Source organism: Xenopus laevis, chromosome 4S, assembly GCF_017654675.1.
Source record: "Xenopus laevis strain J_2021 chromosome 4S, Xenopus_laevis_v10.1, whole genome shotgun sequence".
Lineage (NCBI taxonomy): Eukaryota > Metazoa > Chordata > Amphibia > Anura > Pipidae > Xenopus > Xenopus laevis.
In genome coordinates this window covers 100,912,683-100,928,736 of record NC_054378.1, presented here as the reverse complement: position 1 = coordinate 100,928,736, position 16,054 = coordinate 100,912,683, and the positions used below count along the sequence as shown (strand labels likewise).

Below are 16,054 nucleotides of genomic sequence, written 5' to 3'. Positions count from 1 at the left end.
GTTGACTCAACGTATATGGCAAAAAATGACTATTTTCAGCATTTATATGGCATATTTTTTCTGGCAACTGTGCTTCAGTGGCTGCGACCAAAAAAATGCATATTTTCTGCATTTATATGGCATAATTTTTCTGGCCTCTGTGCTTCAGTGGCTGCAACCAAAAAAATTTATATTTTCAGCATTTATATGGCATAATTATTCTGGCAACTGTGCTTCAGTGGCTGCGACCAAAAAAATGCATATTTTCTGCATTTATATGGCATAATTTTTCTGGCCTCTGTGCTTCAGTGGCTGCAACCAAAAAAATTTATATTTTCAGCATTTATATGGCATAATTTTTCTGGCAACTGTGCTTCAGTGGCTGCGTCCAAAAAAACTGGGCAAACAATGTCTACAAGGTCAACGTATGGCGAAAAATTACTATTTTCAGCATTTATATGGCATATTTTTCTGGCAACTGTGCTTCAGTGGCTGCGTCCAAAAAAACTGGGCAAACAATGCCTACAAGGTCAACGTATGGCAGTTGTTTAAAGAGAACAGTAGATTACTAGCCAGCAAAGCTACCTAAGCTAAAATGTCCCTCAAATCCCTGCAGACTTCTGTCCCTCCAATACAGAGCAGTATCAAGCAGATTACTAGCCAGCAAGCTTACTATCATCTGTCCCTGAAATCACTAACAGCTCTCCCCCTACACTATCTCTTCCAAGCACACACAGGCAGATTTTTCAGATACATTTTTGCCCTTGATCCCCCTCTGGCATGCCACTGTCCAGGTCGTTGCACCCTTTAAACAACTTTAAAATCATTTTTCTGGCCAGAAATGTCTTTTCTAGATGTTAAAGTTCGCCTTCCCATTGAAGTCTATGGGGTTCGCGAACCGTTCGCGAACCGCTCGCATTTTTGCGCAAGTTCGCGAATATGTTCGCGAACTTTTTTTCCGACGTTCGCTACATCCCTATTCAGTAGTAAGGGTAAACTAGCCGGCGGAAAATAAAGTCCAATAAATCACTGTTGCTAGTTACCTCAAACAAATGCAAGCAAAACTTCCGATCGAAACCTTGTGATGCACCTCCGCCGTGCGTGCGAACGTATCAATCCACAAAATAAAGTTTTCAAGGAACGATCCAGACTGCAGAACCTTTATCTAAATTTGTAGATACGTTTTTACAACCATTAACTTGCGATATATCAGAGTGTTTGAAAGACACCATAGATTTGTTGGTTAAAATGAATGCCCTGAACGCATTGGACCCTGACATTATACTTGTAAGCGTGGATATACAAAGTTTATATACCTCTATCCCACAGGATGAAGGCATAAGGGTTATAGAAGAGGCTTTCTTAGATACCAACTTACCACCTCAGTTAATGTATTTCTTAATTGATTGTTTATCGATTGTACTACAAAAAAATGATTTCAGGTTCACTGGCGAGTACTATTGGCAACGACAAGGCACGTCGATGGGTGCTGCAGTAGCACCAGCGTTTGCCAACCTCTTCGTGCATAATCTGGAGAAAAAAATATTCCTGGAAGGGGCATTTAAAGAACATATCATCCAGTATTTTCGATATGTGGATGATATCCTTATTTTTTGGAAGGGCCCTGTCCAAACCTTTGAGGAGATGATCGTAGAAGCCAATAAAGCCCATAAAACCATTAAATTTACATCAGAAGTTGGTGGACTCTCGTTGAACTTCCTGGATGTACACCTTACAATCGCTGAAGGTCGTGTGCATACTAGCCTGTACAGGAAGGATACCGATAGGAATAATGTCCTGCATGCCAAAAGTTTTCATGCCCCCAATGTGGTTAAAGCCATCCCAAAAGGGCAGTTCCTACGGGCCCGTAGGATTTCATCTGATATAGAGAAGTTTGAAAACGCTACCGCGAATTTGAAAAAAAGATTCCTGGATAGGGGTTACAACAAAAAGTCCATTAATAAATGTATCGAAGATACACATAAAATTGAGAGGAAAGAACTACTGACTTATAAACCTAAAAAAGAAAGTAAAAGGCTACCATTTGTATCTACGTTTAGCGCGAACAGTAAAGCTATTGAAAATACCATACGTAAATATTGGCCTATTGTCCAACAGGACAATATTTTGGGTAAATGTGTCCCTAATACCCCTCTATTCAGTTACAAAAGAGGATGCAACCTAAGAGACATCCTGTGTCCATCAGAGGTTAACCCCTTGGGCCCACGTACACAAAGGTTTATTGGAAGACCAAAGAAGGGTACATTTGCATGCTTAAATTGCGTATGCTGTACATCTATTATTAAAGGAGACAATATCAACCACCCATGTGATGGGACCCCCATACGTCTACGACACTATGCCACATGCGACACCTGTAATGTGGTGTACTTGCTTAAATGCCCATGCGGGATGGCATATGTAGGCCAGACAGGGAGACAAGTCAAATCAAGAATCAAAGAACATCGAGGCTATATTAGGAACTTTAAAAAGGATACTTATTCGGACACAGCAGTTTCTAGGCATTTTTCAGCTATGAGTCATAACGTAAACCAGCTAAAATGGTTAGTTTTGGAGGTCGTACATAATCCCCCAAGAGGTGGGGATTTGAAACTGCGATTGTCTCAAAGAGAGATGTATTGGATTAGAAAGCTAAACACCGTAAACCCTAAAGGGTTAAACGAATCGTGGTGTGTAAAAAGCTTCTTATGAAACGTTGCTGACACTAATCTCTATGTTTATCTCTCTTCCAGATTTTGACCCCATAGCTACACATTCAGAATGTTTCAGATTCCAGTTATGGTAACGTACAGTATTTATGGCTACTTTATCATGTAGAATATGTTTAAATCCGAGAGGACTCTGAGTCAGTTTCAGCCAATTGAGAGACAGATTGGGCTAGTAGGCCGTATGTGGCAGTACTAACAAGGGTTCGCCCATTGGTCCCCTGTTTTTAACCCCTCTTTTACTCTCGTTTATATTGTATTGATATTTTCCTTTCTCTAGAGCACTTGGTGACAGCTGAAGCGTATCACGAATAAAAATTGAATGAGAAGCACAAAGGCCCTTAGCCTGTTGAAATTGTACTCTATTACATAAGGACACGTTTTACATTGTTGCAAACTGAAGTTATCTTTATTTACTTTTGAAGCATTATCTACTTTTGAAACATTGTTCTTTTTTTTTTCCCCCCCACCTGTTTACCACTTGGAGGATGGTCTTAACGCTTTGATTTCATTTCCTGTTAAACACTATATTATACATTGTTTCACATCCTTTGTATACACTTGACAAAGAGTCCATTGAGACTCGAAACATGTTGTGTTGAACAATAAACACCTAATTGAGCAGTTAATCCTGCAGTCTGGATCGTTCCTTGAAAACTTTATTTTGTGGATTAAATTTTTAGGATATGACTGCTCCTTTCCTGCAGCTACATGCGGCCACTGGTAATCCTTTCATATAAAGCAGGGGACCCCAACCATTAAATAGCTCCTAAGGGTGCCAAATAAGTGCTGTGATTGCCCATTTAATAGCAACTATGTGGACTGACAGCCTACAGGAGGCAGTACACCTGGTTTTTATGCAACCAAGACAAGCCGCAAATTAAAAAATAAGCACCTGTTTCGAGGCCACCAGGAGCAACATCCAAGGGGTAGTGAACAACTGTGAGTGACATGTTGCTTAAGAGCCACTGGTCAGGGATCACTGCTATAAAGTCTTTAAGGAGAGCTCAGCCTGCTTTTGAGCATTACAGCCAGGTCAGGTACCCAAGTTTAAAGCACAGTTGTCTGTCACAACACAGAGGTATCTGATTTGGCTTTGTTGCATTTTGCAAGATGGGTTCTGCAAATGCATAAATTCAAGCAAACCATACGGATGGCAGTATCTTGTATTTCCTTAAAGGAATTGTACAGTGTAAAAATAAAAACTGGGTAAATAGATAGGCTGTGCAAAATAAAAAATGTTTCTAATATAGTTAGTTAGCCAAATATGTAATGTATAAAGGCTGGAGTGATTTGAGGTATAACATATCAGTCAGAACACTACTTCCTGCTTTTCAGCTCTCTTGGTTTACACTGATTGGTTACCCTGGCTACCAGGCAGTAACCAATCAGAGACTTGAGGGGGGGGGGCCACATGGGTCATATCTGTTACTTTTTGAATCTGAGCTGAATGCTGAGGATCAATTACAAACTCACTGAACAGAAATGTACCATGTGGCCCCCCTTTAAGTTGCTGACTAACTCAGAGTTATAGAGCTGAAAAGCAGGAAGTTGGATTCTGGCTGTTTTATTAAACATCCAGTCACTCCATATACATTACCTTTTTGGCTAACTAACTATATTAGAAACATTTTTTATTTTGCACAGCCTATCTATTTACCCAGTTTTTAATTTTCACACTGAACTGTTCCTTTAATGTCACAAACCCCTACTGGATCATATAAAAGATAGGGTGGAGTTGTTTGGGTAAGGCGTTTCTCAGGAGTGGATTTTTTCAGCCACTGCTAGTGAGTAACTGATATTTTATGATACATTTGAAATTTGTACCATAAATTTAATATACGACGCAAAATTGGATGGATTTACCTCTTCTATAAAGAGCCATGGGTGACAAGGACCTCCCAATAAAGACGGCTTTTTAAGCCCATGTTCAAAGATTGATTTGATGCTCGGAGAGAGTGTCCCGCGAATCAGGTCTGTGATGCCTTCCGTCACCGAGTCATCTCCAGCTACTGAATACTGTGAAGAGAGAGAGTTCTAATGAGTACGCTGCTGAAATCAATTCTAATAGTCTAAAAGAGCAGCAGTTCTGTGTTTTCTACAGCTTGGATAGTTATTAGGAATTGGAAAATGCAAAAACTACCAATAGTCTCACACATGCACTTTATTTGAAAGGTTTGCTACTTAAAGGAGAACTTTACCCCCACAATTAATACTTAAGCAACAGATAATTCACATCTTATTAAAGGGGTGGTTCATCTTTACGTTAACTGTTAGTATGTTATAAAATGGCCAATTCTAAACAACTTTTCAGTTGGTCATCGTTATTTTTTTTCATAGTTTTCAAGTTATTTGCCTTCTTGCACTGACTTTTAAATGGGGGGTCATTGTCCCCATCCAAAAACAAATGCTCCGTAAGGCTATAAATGTATTGTTATTGCTTTTTATTACTAATATTTCTATTTAGACATTCACCTATTCATATTCTGGTCTCTCATTGGAATCATTGCATGGTTGTAGGGTAATTTGGACCATAGCAACCAGATGGCTGAAATTGCAAACTGGAAAGCTGATAAATAAAAAGCTAAATCACCCCCCCAAAAAAACCCAAATAATAAAAAATGAAAACCAAATGCAAATGGTCTCAGAATATCACTCTCTACATCATGCTAAAGTTAACTCAAAGGTGAACAACCACTTTAAGTGGCATATTAAAGAATCTCACCAAATATTTCCCTTTTGCATCTTTTCCTTGAGCCACCATTTTATGCAGAAATACTGCAGCTCTAACTGTAACAGGAAGAAGTGTGGGAGCAAATTACAGAACTTTGTCTGTTAATTGGCTCATGTGACCCAACATGTATGGTTTGTTTTACCTCTTTGCTCCTCTCATCAAGAATGTCTACAAACTTTGCTGGGAACCAGCCTGCGGGAGAGAAGGGAGAGTGATTAACAGCCAAGACAAGTGAAATATAAATGCTAATGACAGATACTGATAATAACAAGGCAAGGAAGGTTTATATTAAACAAATCTTATTACTCTGCTTTAAAAATAGCCAAACATATGCGCAAAAGGTTCCATGGTAAGGCCTGCACTAATCAGATTGCAAGAACATTTCTTAAGAATCCAATAAAACAAACATTATTGCCCAGATTGGGGACCAAAATCTCAGTTACACCAGTCTTAAGCTGGCCATAGATGCAAAGATCCGATCGTTCGAATTTACCCATCTCCCGACCTGGCACTAACCATTCCGATCAAATAAAGTAGTTAAAGAACAGATGAGCCGATGTTCTGCCCCTGACAGCAATCGTACGATAGTTATGTCCGACAAAGCTAGTGACAGTCTCCCTCTGATATCATACAATCGGCAATACATGCAGAGATATTATCGGCAGCCGACAGAAATTTTCTAACCTGTCCGATCGACCAAACGACCGATCTCCGCCGGACGAAAAATGTCAGGACTCTCCACACACGGTCCGAAAATCGTACGAATCCTCGATTCATACGATCGGATCTTTGCGTCTATGGCCAGCTTAACTGTGCGATAATGATTTTATGGCAAAAACAAAGTAGCCACCGGAAACCAGTGGAAATTAATCACCAAAGTAAATAAAAACATATTTACACAGTGTGATTATAGCGCATTCTCATCTCATTGGGCAATAAAACACTTAAAAAATACTCGGCACAATAAACAAAGAGTGAAAAGGTGAGTGGGTGTGTATATGTTTGTGAGGCCCTAAGACGACTTTTCTTGAGAATTGCCATGTGTTTAAATGGCGAGGAAGCTTATCAGCTGTCAGGAAAGATAGTGGCACTGCTCCATTAAACAGATTGCTGCAAGGGACTGATGAATCAGAGTAATCTGGTAATGTGTGGATGTCCTAATTACTCACAACCTGCTTCTTCTTACCCACAATTAAGGTTGCTATAAGGGCTCTTACACACGGGCGATTTTACCTGCGCTCCCCTGCATTGCGCTTTCTTCCATTCAGCCACAGGGGAGCGCAGGAGGAGACGCACTCAATTATTGTGAAGGGTGCTGTACTCACAGAGACACATGTATGCACCGAACGCAGGTGAAATGCAACATGCTGCGTCCCACCTGCGTTCGGCGCTTACGTGCGTCTGTGTGAGTACAGCCCCCTTCACAATAATTGAGTACGTCTACTCAGGAAAATCCACCCTTGTGTAAGAGCTTAATTTGTAAGGGCTCTTACACATGAGCGTTCCGACCTGCGCTCCCCTGCGTTCCGTTTTTTGGCGTTCAGCCGCAGGGGAGCGCAGGAATAGACGCAAGTCATTATTTGAAATGGGGCTGTACTCACTCAGGCGCGTGTAGGCGCCGAACGCAGGAAAAGTACAGCCCCATTTCAAATAATGACTTGCGTCTATTCCTGCGCTCCCCTGCGGCTGAACGCCAAAAAACGGAACGCAGGGGAGCGCAGGTCGGAACGCTCATGTGTAAGAGCCCTTAGAGAAATCAGCTTGAATGTGGCCAGCATTTCTCACGGCTGTCTCGGCAAGAAAACCCGAATCTGGAGTAAGTAAGCACTTTGTTATGTGCCCTGTTACTGATTAGCCCTGTTATGGGCCCTGGGAACCTGCAGCTGAGCATAGTCAGTAAGTAATACACCTAATCCTGGGCCCTTAGTATTTCGTGTACAGGGAGTCCTTGAGTTACATACACCCAACTCACACTTACAAACAGAGGCTATTACAGTAATGTATTGTGGTTTTCTTGGACTTTACTAGCATTTAGCTTTAATAAGCCACCTGCTCCAATCTCCTCTGGCATGTGCCGTCTACTGCGGAGCACAGAAAGGTAAAAATAAATACTATATTAAGACAGACATCTGTCTGTCTAAGTTGCATTTAATAAGTAAATGTATATGTTTCAACTTACATACAAATTCAACAGACTGTATATTCTATGCCAGTGTAGGTTTATATAGCTGGACACTCTTCAGTAATGTATTTTTTATATTTCTATAGATATGTATGTTAATATAGCTTGAACATCTTAAAGGAGAACTAAAGCTCAACTAAAGAAATGTCGTACATTATGTTTTGGGCTTCTGCACTAGCCCAAGGCAACCACAGCCCTTTAGCAGGGAAGACAGTAGTAGCTCCCCATCTTCTTTTCTGCTGATTCACTGCACATGCTCTGTGCTGCTGTCACTTACTGAGCGCTTAGGGACCAACTCACAATATACATTATTCCATTCTAATCCTTCTAGATCTCTCTGTAGCCTTTGACACAGATGACCACACACTCCTCCTTGACATTCTACACTCAGTTGGCATTCGGGACACTGCTCTTTCATGGTTTACATCTTATCTGTCTGACCGTTCCTTTAAAGTTTCCTTCTCTAACTCTACTTCTACTACTTTCCCACTCTCTGTTGGAGTTCCTCAAGGCTCTGTTCTTGGCCCCCTGCTGTTCTTGCTCTATACAACTTCACTAGGAAAACTTATTCAGTCATTTGGACTTCAGTATCAGCTTTATACTGATGACACCCAACTCTACTTGTCTACTCCTGATCTTTCTAATTCTGTCCCAGACTGTCTCTCTGCTGTCTCCTCCTGGATGTCACAGAGCCACCTGAAACTGAACCTTTCTAAAACAGAGCTCCAAGATCTTACCCTGTCCCTCAGATATCACTCACCGTAAACAACACCACCTTTCATTCCACCACACAGGCACGCTGCCTAGGAGTCATCTTAGACTCTCATCTGTCTTTTTCACCACACATTCAAACACTTGCAAAATCTTGCCGTATTCAACTGCGCAACATTGCTCGAATACGACCCTATCTCAGTTCAGAATCAACTAAAACACTGATTCAGTCTCTCATCATCTCCCGCCTTGATTACTGCAACTTACTCCTCACAGGTATTCCAACAAGTCACCTTTCACAACTCCAATCTATTCTAAATGCGGCCGCTAGACTCATTCATCTAGCTCGCCGCTCAACATCAGCTGCTCCCATATGTATGTCCCTTCACTGGCTCCCAATCTCTTCTAGAATCAAATTCAAATTACTTACACTCACATTCAAGGCCCTTAATAATGAAACCCCTCCCTATATTTCATCTCTAATCTCCAAATACACTCCTTCACGAAACCTTCGGTCTGCTTCTGATCTTCGCCTCACTTCTCCTCTGGTTACTTCTGCCCATTCTCGTCTACAAGACTTCTCTCGGGCTTCTGCTTTTCTCTGGAACTCTCTGCCTCAAGCTGTCAGACTTTCTCCTTCTTTCCAAACTTTCAAGCGCTCCTTAAAGACCCACCTGTTTAAAGAGGCTTATTCGGTGTACCTTAATTAATCATTGCTGTATCAAAAATGACAAAGTGTTTATATAATCCTAATGTCTCAATTGTACCCTAATCCTTTTAGTTTGTAAACTCTAATCTCTAGGTCCTTCTAACCCTATTGTACTCTGTAATCCTTGTTTGTTATCCACCATTTATTTCCGGTTTGCTATAACTGCAGTAAAGCACTGCGTATCTTGACAGCGCTATATAAATAAATGATGATGATACAGTACACATAGAATAGAAATGACACAATATAAGGCTGATTAATACAGATAATTACTACATGGCAGCACAGAAACCAGTGCAACTAGCATCAGAATTTAATAATCAGCCCTGTAGCATCATTTTATATTACAGACCAGCCTCATTTTCTGCTGGATAATTTGTGACGACCCCTAAGTTTAGCTTCACAACAGCTGCTCAGAGCCCACTGACATGTGAGTGTCACAGACACTTTCCAAGATGGAGACCCCTGTGACAAGTTTGAAGTCCTGGATCATTGCTGCTATTGACAAGCTGAAACTTTAGGCTGGTGCAATAAGTATATGAAATATGGCAATTTTAGCCAAATTAATTTCTAGGGTTTAGTTCTCCTTTAAGTATTATTTTAGTATTACCAGTATGGGCAAAACGAATCCGCACCATGTTTTGAGTTCATCCAGTCTTAGCACATTATACATATACAGGAAAAAGTGAAAATAAATCTCCCTGCAGAGATGGACAACCTTTAACCCTCCATGTATTGATTACATGTTTAGGGCTTCCAGTTGCCCATTCTCCGTGCTGCTGCTGGAGTAATAAAGGTGGCCATAGATGCAAAGATCCGCTCATTTGGCGACATCGCCAAACAAGCGGATCTTTCCCCGATATGCCATTAACGAGCATGGCTATATTGGGTGTAATCTGATTATTCGGCTGTATGGCCGAACGATCAGATTACGATGTGCCATGGGCTCCGACGGGATCGGTCGGGTCAAAATTAACCCTGACCGATCGACAAAAATGACCGATCTCCGCCGGACGAAAGCTGTCGGCACTCCCCACACACGATCCGAAAATCGCACGAATCCTCAATTCGTACAATAGGATCTGTGTGTCTATGGCCATCTTAAGACATTAGATCACAACAATGTCAGAGACGGCTCATTTGTATTTCCTAGCAGCCAGAAGGGTCACCATTCATCCATTCTGCCAATAGCTAATCATCAGCTGAGAATGTTCTCTACGGAAATTACCGTATGTGACTATTGGATTTGAGAGAAAAAGTTATGATTTGCAACTGTAATTGTACATTGCTCAGATACACACACACACACACACACACACACACAGCTACAGTCCTATTCAGATGATAATACATGAGAATTGATGCATTTTTGTACCCAAGGCAGCAGGGTGAAGGTTTCACTATTTTCGCTGCATGGGAATCTGATGGATAAGAAGAAGGTGGGGCAGTTACCAATACAGAGACTGTAACAAACAAGGGAAAGTTGTGCTCACCACTATTTTTTAAAACCATTAGGCGGGGGTGCAATGAGGCTGTAACCACAAAATACATATAGTCAAACACAAATGTCCTCTGCACTCAACCCATTATCAATATATTTAAGACAGCGACATTTTGTGCATACTGCTACTAAAAAAGGCATTTTTTAGTAGCAGTATGCACAAAATGTCGCTGTCTTAAATATATTGATAATGGGTTGAGTGCAGAGGACTCTTGTGTTTGACAATACAGAGACTGTGTGATTCTGCCCACTAGATCTCATGCACATTCTGTCCCCTATTTGTTCCCAATTCTGATATTTTTTATCTCCTCTCCTCTTTTAAGCATGGTCTCCTTTTGTCTAAATAGCATGCTAAAGAGCCGGACATGGCCGCCATAGACTTGCACTAAAATAACCCAGCAAGTGTTTGTCAGATGATTCCAATGCCAATCTACAGGCAGGTGGTGTTAGGAACTTTAAAAAATGTAAAAATATGATGCTTAAAGCTCCTGACATCTGGTATTACATTATTCTTGGTATTATTATATACATTATTCAGATCTAAGGTAACTATCTCTGTTCCAGGTTAGGTTATTTGGTATTGGTGCTTTCAGATGTAAAGGATCACCGGTCTCATTAAAGGAACAGTAACACCAAAAAATGAAAGTGTTTTCAAGTAATGAAAATATCATGTAGTGTTGCCCTGCACTGGTACAATTGGTGTGTTTGCTTCAGAAACACTATTATAGTTCATATAAACAAGCTGCTGTGTAGCAATGGTGGAAATTGAAAAAAGGCTATATGGCACAGGATAAATAATGGATAACAGATAACATTATGTTCTACAGAGCTTAACTGCTGTGTAACCTGAGCCTTTTCTCCTTTGAATGGCTGCCCCCATTGCTACACAGCAGCTTATTTATATAAACAATAGTAGTGTTTCTGAAGAAAACATAGCAGTTGTACTAATGCCGAGCAACACTGCATTATATATTTGTTACTTTAAAACAATTTAATTTTTTGATGTTACTGGTCCTTTAAAGGGATACTGTCATGGGAAAACATGTTTTTTTTTCAAAATGCATCAGTTAATAGTGCTGCTCCAACAGAATTCAGCACTGAAATTAATTTATCAAAAGAGCAAACAGTTTTTTTTTATATTTAATTTTGAAATCTGACATGGGGCTAGACATAGTGTCAGATTCCCAGCTGCCCCTAGTCATGTGACTTGTGCTCTTATAAACTTCAATCACTCTTTACTGCTGTACTGCAAGTTGGAATGATATCACCCCTTCCCCCAGCAACCTAACAACAGAACAATGGGAAGGTAACCAGATAGCAGCTGCCTAACACAAGATAACAGCTTCCTGGTAGATCTAAGAACAACACTCAATGGTAAAATCCAGGTCCCACTGTGACTCTTTCAGTAACATTAAGTAGGAGTAGAAAGCAGTTCCATCCTAAAGTGCTGGCTCTTTCTGAAAGCACATGACCAGGCAAAATGACCTGAGATGGCTGCCTACACACCAATATTACAACTAAAAAAATTACACTTGCTGGTTCAGGAATGACATTTTATATTGTAGAGTGAATTATTTGCAATGTAACAGTGTAATTTAGAAATAAAAATACCTTAAAAATCGTGACTGACTCACGTCTTACAGGACGAGTAACATTAAAAAATGAATGTTTTAAAGTAATAAAAATATAATGCAGTGTTGCCCGGCACTAGTAAAACTGTTGTGTTTGCTTCAGAAACACTCCTAATGTTTATATAAATAAGCTGCTGTGTAGCAATGGGGGCAGCTAATCAAAGGAGAAAAGACTCAGGTTACACGGCAGATAAGCTCTGTAGAACATAATGTTATCTGTTATCCACTATTTAACCTGTGCCATATAGCCTTTTTTCAATTTCCGACATTGCTACTCAGCAGCTTGTTTATATGAACTATAGTAGTGTTTCTAAAGCAAACACATCAGTTTTACCAGTGCAGGGCAACGCTACGTGATATTTTCATTACTTTAAAACACTTTCATTTTTTGGTGTTACTGTTCCTTTAAGAGTGGGCAAAGTTTAAAAACTGTCACAATTTACCATGTTTTGCCACAATGCCTCCATCTGCTAATGTATCGATTTATGCCAGTTTTTCAGTTATAGATTTTAATAATAATAATATAGACTTTGCTTTTTCATTACTATCGGTCAAGTGGACAAAGTGTGTGATCAAATACAAGACAATCCAATTAAACAATTGGATTCCATTAATTCTTTATTTATTTATGGTGAAAGACGATAAAAAAAACAAACATCTGTTTGAAAGTGACAGGAAGCTAAATTCTTACCTCTGAGTCCATTCAGTTCACCAACCCAGCAATGTTCATCCTTTTGGGAAATGATCTGTGAACAGAGAGATTTAAAGATAGACACACTGCAATAACAGGGAAATACTTAACACTACATTAAGGGGGTTATTCATCAAAATCCAAATTTGTCTGATGTTTTAAATAAAAAAAAGTCAAACTTGAATCCATGATTTACCCTTATTTATCATTAAAAAAAACACAAAATAAAACATCTGATCGAAAAAAAAAAGTGACTTTTTGGGATTGTCACACGAAAACCGCAACTTTTCCAGATTGTTGTGCAAAAAAAAAAATCTGATAATTTTTTTTTGATCTGATGCCCGAAAAGTCAAAATTTTTCGTGAAATCGGTGGAAAAGCCCAGACATGTTCGGATTATCATACGAAACCAAACGCAGATAATATCTTCAAATTGCAAATAGGACCTCTGCCATTGACTTCTAAAGAACCTTGAAAGGTTGAAGATGGGGTATTTTTGGATTCTGACTTTTTGTAGTCTTGGGCTCTAATAAATCTCGAAAAATTTGAGGTTTTTTCCCCACTAAAAATTCGGATTTTATCATTAGGACTTCAATAAATAACCCCCTAAGGCTTACGGGCTAGTCATGTGACAGTGGCTTCCAAGCTTCTTACTGTGATTATGTCGTTCTTTCGGAACCCAAGCTCGTCGTCATCATGCCGCTCAAAGTCCAGCAAGGCCTTAGCCCTACGGCGTCTACTTTGTGAGCAAGACACATAATTTTCATGGTCACGCTGATGGCTCTCCATAGTATAGTCTGGAGTCAGATCCTGCAATACAATAATGTTTCAATTACGGAAGCACCGAATCCACTATTTTGAATTTGGCCGAACCCCCGAATACTTTGTGAAAGATTCGACCGAATACCGAACCAAATCTAAAACCCTAATTTGCATATGCAAATTAGGGGTGGGAAGGGGAAAACATTGTTTTCTTCCTTTCATCCCTAGAGATTTGTGGGTTGCAGGTCTGGGTTGTGGGTCAGGGGTATGGGTCTAACTTCTGCCTTTACCATGCAGGATGTTGAAACAAAACAGGGAAAAAAAACCCGTAATATTAGACAACAGAAAGTAAATTATATATAGATAGTGCTATTACTTATGGAGGGCTAAGTATTCCCAGGAGCATATAACCCATAGCAATAAATAAGATGAATGCTTTAAAACAGGTGACCAGTAAATACTACCCTGATTGTGGTTGCTATGAGTTTCTGTTCATTGAAAAACTTAGTGCCTTTTATTACACAAGCCCAACTTTAAGCTGTTTGCTGCATGGCCTGTGGCAAAGGGATACTCACAATGCTACAGTTTTTTGGGTCTGTGTACTGAAAGTGTCGAGCAACCTGTAGTATTGCCTCTCGCAGGTCTGCTACCAGTGCCGTTTGCTTGATATTCTTGGACTTCAGAGCTTCAAAGTTATCATCACCTGCAGAGGGGAGAAACATTTAGATATGTAGAACAAGTCTACTGCTGTTGAAGGAATATATGATTTAATTCATTCAATTGCATGGGCAGAAATCATCACTTACCAAACAGTAATGTGGTAATGGCAGATTTTCTTCGCTGGCTTTGCCTTCTCATAATCTGTGGGGAAATTAATCTAAATATTATTCTTATAAATCTGCATTTTGCAACAGTCCCTGCTGCTGTGTTAGGCCTCACATGTGCAATAGCTCACTTTATTGTCTAATCTTTTGTTTTAGACAGAATTGCTCAAAACTTTTCCTTGCCCCTCCTCTAGTGATGGGCGAATCTACCGTATATGCCCGCCATGGATTCACGGTGTTTTGCCACCTGCAAATGCTTTAGCGAAATTGTGGCAAAAATTTGGCGCGACAAAAAAACATTTGCCGCGTGTCAGAATTATTTTGATTATATTTCGCAAATTTTTCTACAGATTCGCCCATCAGTACCCTCCTCATGTTATTTCAAACAGTTACCCCCAAATGCCTTTTCCAATCTTACTCTTAATTCCTTCCAGCTGTACATGGTCATGTAGTTGTTGCTTACTTTAGAAAGGTTGGCGACAGCAGCTGTTGAGTTAAGCAGTTGGCCTTGATCTGCTATCAGGTATGCCAGGTGCTTGCGTCTCTGGGCTTCAATCATGACTTCGGTTAGCGTTCCTGAGATCAACATGGCCTCTCGCAAGAGCACATCTGCTTCCTCTATTTGGGACGGAATGTCTGACAATGTGTTAAAAATGGAAGCGGAGTTTTCCGACTGAATGAGCTCTTCTTCCTGCAAACAGAAAGCATTAAACATATGTCAATTTGAAATAATTCTTTTGTAAGTCACAGATAAAAACTTTGTGTTATAATGTACTGTAGAACGTATAGTTCTATTTTAGTTTAGAATCCCCATGCCGGATATAAACAGGTAACTGCTAATGCATTTCTGGTATCACAGCAGATTCAAAGAAGTCTTACATATGCAAACGCCCCTACATTGCCTGAGGACTTGACATTGCATTGGATTAGAACCAACAAAGAGTCTGCATTCTTCGGATGCTCAAAATAGATACTATTACGTTGATATTTATAGTTACTCAGCACAATATTTTTAAAAATGTGCACTGTAAAGGGAAATCAAAGCCCTTATCAATAATTTGTATCAATATAAAGCTCAGGAGACTTTACTGGCCATAGACGCAAAGATCCAATCATTCAAATCCTGCTAGTAGCCTCTGTCCCTGCATTAAACTCCCTTAGTAAAAATGTCAGTGGATACCAAGCTCATTTTAATGAAGCCATGGCACAAGGTAAGTCATCCAGACCTTTTTCCTTATACATTTTGCATCCCTGTACTTGCTAAAGCCTAAAACTGCTGGGAATTGCTGCTGATTTTTTTTCTAAAGTAGTGCCCAGAAGAGGCAGAAAAACCCAAAACATGAGCATTAAGATAACAGATCTCATACACATATTGCTAAAAATAGGCAATGTGAATATAGGGTTGCTTAGTTCAGGATACATAACATTTCGCTAAATAATAAGAGGTATACTATTATGCAATGTCCTCTCCTAAAATAATAATCATAGCTATTAGCATGACCATGCGCTAGTTTAGAAAAAAAAATATTCTATGTTGCTCTGCTTCTCCAGTTGAAAAGCAAACAAACCCCCACTATGCCAATTAAGCTTCGAAGGGGATAAGCA

At 39.8% G+C, this 16,054-nt stretch overlaps 1 protein-coding gene across 7 annotated transcripts in view; it reads right to left on the bottom strand.

Moving 5' to 3' along the window:
- Positions 1 to 16,054, bottom strand: part of sgsm3.S (small G protein signaling modulator 3 S homeolog) — a 51,019-nt gene that overhangs the window by 20,320 nt on the left and 14,645 nt on the right. For 6 of the 7 annotated variants that reach the window (XM_018259257.2, XM_018259258.2, XM_018259259.2 and 3 more), the window contains 7 exon segments: positions 14,913 to 15,140; positions 14,432 to 14,486; positions 14,201 to 14,328; positions 13,518 to 13,673; positions 12,865 to 12,919; positions 5,582 to 5,631; positions 4,572 to 4,724 (listed from right to left, as the gene is read on the bottom strand). In XM_018259257.2, the coding sequence (XP_018114746.1) occupies positions 4,572 to 4,724; positions 5,582 to 5,631; positions 12,865 to 12,919; positions 13,518 to 13,673; positions 14,201 to 14,328; positions 14,432 to 14,486; positions 14,913 to 15,140 (825 nt within the window). 7 annotated transcript variants of the gene reach the window in all.